General features: G+C 57.0%; 1 protein-coding gene across 1 annotated transcript; it reads left to right on the plus strand.

Annotated features, from left to right (window-relative positions):
- On the plus strand, window positions 1-7,133 carry SKOR1 (SKI family transcriptional corepressor 1). Its single transcript, XM_077828976.1, has 8 exons — window positions 1-1,911; window positions 2,703-2,799; window positions 3,484-3,591; window positions 4,320-4,391; window positions 5,682-5,756; window positions 6,021-6,095; window positions 6,606-6,671; window positions 7,036-7,133. The coding sequence occupies exons 1-8, from the start codon at window positions 1-3 to the stop codon at window positions 7,131-7,133; spliced, it is 2,502 nt and encodes an 833-aa protein (XP_077685102.1).
- Window positions 7,134-7,799: the final 666 nt, after the last annotated feature.

Here is a 7,799-nt window from a genome sequence, read left to right on the forward strand (position 1 = left end):
ATGGAGGCGATTGCCAGTCAGATGGGAACGGGGAGAGACGCAAGCTCCTCCCCGAATTCAAAGCAAGAGCTGCAGCCCTACTCGGGCTCCAATCCCCTCAAGCCCAACCAAGTGGGTGAGACCTCCCTGTACGGCGTGCCCATAGTGTCCCTGGTCATCGACGGGCAGGAGCGCCTGTGCCTGGCGCAGATCTCCAACACCCTGCTCAAGAACTACAGCTACAATGAGATCCACAACCGGCGGGTGGCGCTGGGCATCACCTGCGTGCAGTGCACCCCGGTGCAGCTGGAGATCCTGCGGCGGGCCGGGGCCATGCCCATCTCCTCCCGGCGCTGCGGCATGATCACCAAGCGGGAGGCGGAGCGGCTCTGCAAGTCCTTCCTGGGCGAGCACAAGCCGCCCAAGCTGCCGGAGAACTTCGCCTTCGACGTGGTGCACGAGTGCGCCTGGGGCTCGCGGGGCAGCTTCATCCCGGCCCGCTACAACAGCTCCCGGGCCAAGTGCATCAAGTGCGGCTACTGCAGCATGTACTTCTCGCCCAACAAGTTCATCTTCCACTCCCACCGCACGCCGGACTCCAAGTACACCCAGCCCGACGCCGCCAACTTCAACTCCTGGCGCCGCCACCTCAAGCTGGGCGACAAGACGGCCACGGACGAGCTGAGCCACGCCTGGGAGGATGTCAAGGCCATGTTCAACGGCGGCACCCGCAAGCGGACCTTCTCCCTGCACGGGGCGGCCGCCGCCGGCGCCTCCCCGGCCGCCAAGGCCGCCCTGCACCCGCCGCCGCCCGGCGGAGCCGACCTGGCCCCGGCGCACAAGAGCCTGCGCTGCAGCGGAGAGGAGGCGCCCGGGGAGCGCGGCGCGCTGAGCCTGGCCGGGGCGCACGGCGGGGCCGGCGCGGTGCGCAGCTACCCGGTCATCCCGGTGCCCAGCAAAGGCTTCGGCATGCTGCAGAAGCTGCCGCCGCCGCTCTTCCCGCACCCCTACGGCTTCCCGGCCGCCGCCTTCGGGCTCTGCCCCAAGAAGCAGGAGGACTCGCTCGGCGGAGCCGGCGGGGGCGAGCCCGGCAAGGGGGGCGCCCTGCCGCCGGGCATGTTCTGGGGCCACCCGCACCCCCACCAACCCCAGCAGCAGCAGCCGCCGCCGCCGCACCAGGCCGGGGCGGGCAAGGACGGCGGCGTCTACCCGCCCTTCCCCATGTTCTGGCCGGCCGCCGGCAGCCTGCCCGTGCCGCCCTACCCGGCCCAGAGCCAGGCCAAAGCGGCCGCCACCGCGGTGGTGGTGGCGGCCGCCGCCGCCGCGGCCGCCGCCGACCCCCCGGGCCTGGGCGGCCGCCACAGCGAGCTGGAGGGCTCGGAGCCGTCGGGCAGCGGGCGCAGCAGCGCCACCCCGCAGGAGGGCTCCGGGGCGGACGGCGAGCGCTGCTCCAGCGCCCTCTCCAGGGCGGCCGCCGAGGAGGAGCGGTCCGGGGACGAGGCGCTGCTGCCCCCGCTGCCCCTGCCCCGCAAGGGCAGCTACCTCTCCGCCTTCCGCCCCGTGGTGAAGGACGCGGAGAGCATCGCCAAGCTGTACGGCACCCGGGAGGCCTACGGCGGGGCGGGCCGGGGCGCGGCCGGCTACCTGTCCCCGGACTTCCTCAGCGAGGGCAGCTCCAGCTACCGCTCCCTCTCGCCCGGCGCCGACACGGCCGACGAGCCCGAGGTGGACGTGGAGTCCAACCGCTTCCCCGAGGACGAGGAGGAGGAGGAGGAGGCGGCGGCGGAGGAGCCGCAGCTGCTGCCCAGGGCGGAGGAGCCGCCGCCGCCGCCTCTGGCCGAGGAGAAAGCCGGGGAGCAGGGGTCGGAGGAAGGGAACCGGCCGCCGCCCGAGGGGAGCCCGCAGAGGAGCGGCAGCAGGGGCGGCTACGAGGTGGGAGGCTCCGCCGGGCCCCCAGCTCCAAGCCGGGCCCTTCCCGAGCTCGGGCGCTGGGCCCACAGGCCCCTGGAGCCCCGGGCGTGGGTGCAAGGCCCAGCCCCCGGGAGAGGCCAGGCCTGGCCGCGGTGCAGGCGGGAGCACGCCGTGTCGGGGCAGGTGATGGAGACCCGGCCCTGGGGAGGGGGGCAGACGTGGGAGGAAGCGGACACGGCTCCGATCGCCAGGGGCCTGCGTGGCTTTAGCCGAGACACAGGAGCCGTGCCTGACTCTGGGGGGAAGCTGGCAGGGGACCTGCACTGTCCGCAGCCGGCAGGACATTCAACCCCGCACGCTATGAATGCCAGGGCGCATCTGGGGGGGGGGGATTTGATTCAGCCCCCCCCCCCAGTTATTATTTTAAAAGGGGTTATTCGGCGCACCTGTAAATTTACATGCAGCCGCATTAAACCACAGCTAATTAACCTGATTAGAAGGATTGCTTTCATGCTTAGGGGGGAAATTGCCTAAAATTAGGTGTCTGCTGGGTCTGTGGGGGCTCCAGGCTTTGAAAAGCTCTTGTACTCTGCGGTTGGATTTTAATGGGGGTAATTTTCTCCGGAGCGCTAATAATTACGCTTAATAAAACGATCGTCGCCTTCTGCCGCGGGGAAGTCACTCTCTGGCAACCCCCCGCAGCAGTAAGTGCCCCGAACTCCGGGGCTTCTGGGGCTGGCTGGGGATCCTCGCTGGTGTGACCCCCCCCCCCGCCCAACTAATTCCGTTTAATTTTTCCCTTTATTTTGAAGGTCTACACCCAGGAAAGAGAAGACCATCTGCAGGCTCTGAAGAACGCTGCTTCACTGGGGCCCGCAGCCACTTACCTTTGCAACCCCGAGGCAAATGGTAAAATTGCCCTCTTTGCTAGCCATTGTCTCCGGTGGCTTGAAATTTTAAACGGGGGAGGGGGAGAGAAAAGAGAGACAACACTCACGCCCCCGCCCATCACCACCTCCTTTGGAATAATTCTTATTCCAAGCCTGCTAATAGACTATATGAATCTTTACATGTCATTTCCATTTTTGGCAGGACCTTCAAACAAATTTAGCTGTTTTCAGGGAAGGTCTTTCGTGCAAATAATCCAAACCTCGGGTGTCATTTCGGGTGACTGCTTTTTTTTTTAAGTCGGATTTATTTAGGGGCACGTGTTTGCTGGGTGTAAACTGCCCTTCAAAGGCAAGTATTTTCCTCTCCCTGTATCTGGTGGAGTCACCGCTTGCAAAAGGTTTGGTAGCGAAAACTTCGAAGCAGCTGCTGAATTTGTAACGGAGAAGCCTGTGATTTTTGACTCTATTTTCAACTCGGTTCAGCCTCTCTCTTGGTCCCTCCTGTTTAGGAGCGCGTGTGCGCTCTAGGGGAGCTTGAAGGCACCTTTCAGTAAACCTCCAGGAGAGCAAACTCCTGTCCACTTGCAAAGCGATTAGGATTAGAAGGCTTTAATAGGGGCTTTGTCCTTAATTATGTAATTAAGGATATATTAGGATAATACTTTCTTTGCTTATGGTTGAAAATCGGTTTATTAACTTTAAGAGCAAGATAAAGACGACAATCACTCGACAGCAGAGGATTTAGAGACCAGCAAATCCTATCAAGACCAAAGGAATGTCTCGCATCCAAGTCCTGTAAATACCGACAGAGGTAAGCGGCGGGCACAGGATTGCCCTTCTGCTCCAAAGGAGGCTTTTGTTTTGTAACCCGGTCTGTGACCTTTCAGACGCAAAACTGCGGTGGAAACCGGAGTGCGTGCAAAGGACCAATAAATCACAACTCCTGCGCTCCTTATCTTCCGCCGAAATAATAGATATTTTTGACAGGACTTGTTCTCCCCTGAAAGGAGCTCGTTTAAATCACCAGTAAAAAGCTGTCCCCTACAGCTTTAGGCAAATAAATATTTAAATAACTCAGTGAATTACAAGTCACTTTTCCTAGGTTGCTATGGCCTTGATTTTTTCCCTTTCAGGGTTTTGTCACTTACACACATGAGAAGTAGGATCCGGTTTTAGCTTTAACCCCCACCCCACTTTCATTGTTTAATACTCCACTGGTTTGAGGGGTGCCGCAGTTAGCAAGACAAGGTCGCTGCTCCAAGGAGCTTACAGTCAAACTGTGTTTAATGCGGACAGGACTCGCTGATCTCCAGCCCAACGATTAGAAGACTTAGCGGTTGTGTCTTTCACAGCTTGTTAGTAAACTTCCTGGCCCGGGCCGGGGCACTGTTTATGGACAGTCTGGCTCTTGCACGAGCGACACAGTCCCTCGCGCCAGTACCAGAGATGAACGCAAACCAGTGCTTGCTTCTCACTGTCTCTCTGCCCCTCAGGTCTCCTCTAGACGCAATCTAACGCTATGCATGTTCTGCACTGCAGGTGAGGAAGGTCTCAGCATTGACTTTATGGGGACCCAACTAGTTGAAAAAGACATTGAAAATCTGGCAAGAGGTGAGGTTCCGGGGCTCTGGTGACCCTGGGGCAGGGGGATTTTTCCATTAGCTTCTCAGCTGCGTCCTCCCACAATCTGTTTTGTCAGCTCAGTAACCTCAGGTCCCGACCGGGTGCGTGTGTGGTGGGGGAGGAATCTCTGGGGCTTTACTTGGAGTTTCAGTTCTTGGTATGTAATGGGCCCTGCAATCCAATGAACTGGGATTTTAAGCTCTTACACAAAGACCTTGGAAGGCGGGATCCACCCAGAAGGGTTTGGAAAGCGCAGGCTTTTGCCTTCTCGCCAGGAGAAACGATGCCATCTCTGCCGCAGAGTGGCGCGGCCCCAAGAAATGTGTGTGAAACTCCTGAGGCGGGGAAATGCTACCAGAGCAACCCAAGGGCACCGTGGGCTTTGTACGCCATTTCCTCTCCCTGTTGGGTTTTGAACAAGTGGGATAGATGGATAGTGAGCTAGAGAGATTTGGGTAAATGGGATCTACTCCTCCGTCCTGTCCAAAGGACCGAATCCTAATCTGGAACGGAGTGGAAGCGGATCGAATCGCGCACCTAGCAGAGATGCTGGGCGCGTTGAAACAGGCCGGGTAGAGACAAGCGCGCAGCGATGGTGGCCTGTCTGCCAATAAAGGGGCATAAACTCTCCGAGAAGGGCTCGTTTTTCTTTTGGCTGGCTGGAGAGCTGTCGAGGCCTGGCCAGGGGTCCCAAACTGCAACTAACCCCGTCAGCATTTAGAGAAACCGTGAAAGGGGGCCAGGCTGCTGCCTGAGAGAGTTACTTCACCTCCACCTTCCGTTGTCACTTTCCATAAATCAGTGAGGAAGCTGAAGGAAGGGGGGTGATTTGCATTGTCCTTAATGGGCAGGGGTTTGGCGCGTCCCCTTGATTCAGCGCGAAGAGCTGAAATGTTCCAAACGCGGGCGATCGGAAATCCCGAGGAATGATTCATGACTCGATGCTGAATTCAGATTGGCCTTAAAACCACCGACCCGCCGTTCTTGCAACCTCTCTCCTATCACAGAAAGCGTCACAGGGTTTTATCCTCCGGTCTTCGAGGGTGCTTGTGGGCTCCTTAAAACGGACGCAGCTCCCAGCCCCGTCCCTTAGGATGGACCCCACCGATTTCAGGTGCCTTTCGTTCCCAGGCAGAGCGCCCCGTTTATAATTTTCTGTTGGCTGTAGGTATTTTTTTCCCCGGGAGTGATTAACTCCTGTGATTAATGTAATGCGATTAAAGCAGACGCCGACGTTTCTCCATATGGAAAGTGTGTGTTCTCTTTCTCTTTCCACAGACGAGTTGCAAAAACTGCTCCTGGAGCAAGTGGAGCTCAGGAAGAAATTAGAACGGGAATTCCAAAGTCTAAAAGGTACCCGCGTCCTTCCCCCCCCCACCCCCGCCCGACGTTTCACGCATCAACGACTCCAGTTTTTAAAATGACTTAAAATCCACTTTAACCTGTCCCACTGGGGCCTTGTAGCTTCGCACTATTTTGAGCAAGCCCCATCCGAAAAGGTAGGACCTGTCTCCCACCCGCAGGCCTGCTTTACACCTCCCCACTAGATGCATGCTCGGGCCGAGGGGGGAGAGCTGCGTTACCGTTCTCACTGACGGCTGCCTGCCATCCGCACAGATAATTTTCAGGATCAGATGAAGAGGGAGCTGGCGTACAGGGAAGAAATGGTTCAGCAGCTACAAATTGTCAGAGGTAAGGCCCGACTCCGGTGAGAGCCTGCGCGTAGACGCCCTGGTAGGGCGCTTGCCGTGTGAGCTCAGTCATTTACATGTAAATGGGAGGTAATTTAACAATTATTTTTTTTATTGAATATCCTTCTGTATACTCTGATTAGCCCCCGAATTGCCAGCCAGCCCAGCACACGGCTCGGAGGCATCATTACACAGGAGTGATTGAACTTCTTATCGCAGCAATTTCCAGGGCTTCTAAATTAAAAACCGAGGCGTAAAATTACCTGGGAAGTAATGCCTAAGTTTGCTTGAATTTTGACTGTATCCATCTGCCTTAAAGCGCAATTCTCACCGTTGCTTTCCAATGCCAGACTGCAATCCTAAGCCAGCGCGCTCCTTGGTTGGTTTGGTTTTAAACCCCGAACTCCAGAGCCTGGCTTCATTCAACCTCGAAGTGGCTGTGTTGTGTGATGATTTATGCCCTTCACTCTGAAGGCATCACATCTCTGATCCGTTTCCCCCCTCTTCCCAGATACCTTGTGTAACGAACTGGACCAGGAGAGGAAAGCTCGCTACGCCATCCAGCAGAAGTTAAAAGGTATCTCTCCAAAGCAGGGGAGGAGATGGGGAAATGCCCACCTGGAAAATCATTTTCCGCGGGGGGGCGGGGAAGGGGTACACGAATGCGAAATAAAACGCAGGCCACTTGGGGTTGAAACCAAACGGGGAAACCAACGCGTGTCGATAAAAGGGGGAAATGTTGAACCAGGTGTGCAGGGGGGCGGCAGATCTGGAAATCGCCTCAAACCATTGTCCTTGAAGAAGGATGCACATTAGATTGTACAGCTGTCAGGGGAAGCCTAGCTGCTTCCCCCGGGCGATGGGGATCCGAACCGAGCCCGGTGTGAACGCGTGCGGGGGACCAGGAGTAACGAGTTTGCTTTGTGTCTGTCCCTTTGCAGAGGCCCACGACGCGCTCCACCACTTCTCCTGCAAAATGCTCACGCCTCGCCACTGCACGGGGAACTGCTCCTTCAAGCCGCCCCTGCTGCCCCAATGAGCCCCCCCGCCCTCCCCGCCAAAGCCATGCGATTTCGGAGTGTAAATAGCCGGCAGCCCCTTGCGCCGCGAAAGGGAAAACGCAGCCACAAGCCATTTCTAAGGAGACACGTGTAAATAAAGGACTGTGTGGAGCTCTCGGGCTCAGGGTTCCTAGGAGTGTAAATGCAGCTCATAAAGTCTGGGAATCCGGGCAGCTGACCGCCAAGGTGTAAACGGACCAAAAGCGAATTAGCAAAACAAAATGCCCACAGACGAGGTCCGCTGTGAATCGAATCGATCCCAGGAATTCTGCCAGAGACTTTCTCCTTGCTCACTGTCTGCCCCGCTCCATGCCTACCTGTCTGTCCACTTCTTGAAACCCTCGTCTAGACTGGGAACAGTGGCTATGTGCAATGGATATAAATGTACTGTGATTTCTCTTGGTCCAGTATTTGTTGAATTTTTATTGATTTATGATGTATATTTATTTCCCCTCGACGATCCCTTGTAAATGATGGATGTCACAGCACTTTATCGGGCGGTTTGCGACTCACGGTACACACAAGGAAAGGAGAAATAATAATAATAATTAATAAAAAACCCCTCCCCCCTGTTGTGGGGGGAGAAACCTCTGTACGCGATTTTTGTTCTTTAATAAAAGCACCCTTTAAGCACAGCGGGGTGG

This window comes from Eretmochelys imbricata, chromosome 10, assembly GCF_965152235.1.
Source record: "Eretmochelys imbricata isolate rEreImb1 chromosome 10, rEreImb1.hap1, whole genome shotgun sequence".
NCBI classification, from domain to species: Eukaryota; Metazoa; Chordata; order Testudines; family Cheloniidae; genus Eretmochelys; species Eretmochelys imbricata.

Coding starts and splice junctions, on each gene's coding strand:
- SKOR1 (XM_077828976.1), top strand. CDS start 1: ATGGAGGCGATTGCCAGTCAGATGGGAACGGGGAGAGACGCAAGCTCC. Junction 6,096..6,605: donor GCAGCTACAAATTGTCAGAG/GTAAGGCCCGAC, acceptor CCCTCTTCCCAG/ATACCTTGTGTAACGAACTG. Junction 6,672..7,035: donor CATCCAGCAGAAGTTAAAAG/GTATCTCTCCAA, acceptor GTCCCTTTGCAG/AGGCCCACGACGCGCTCCAC.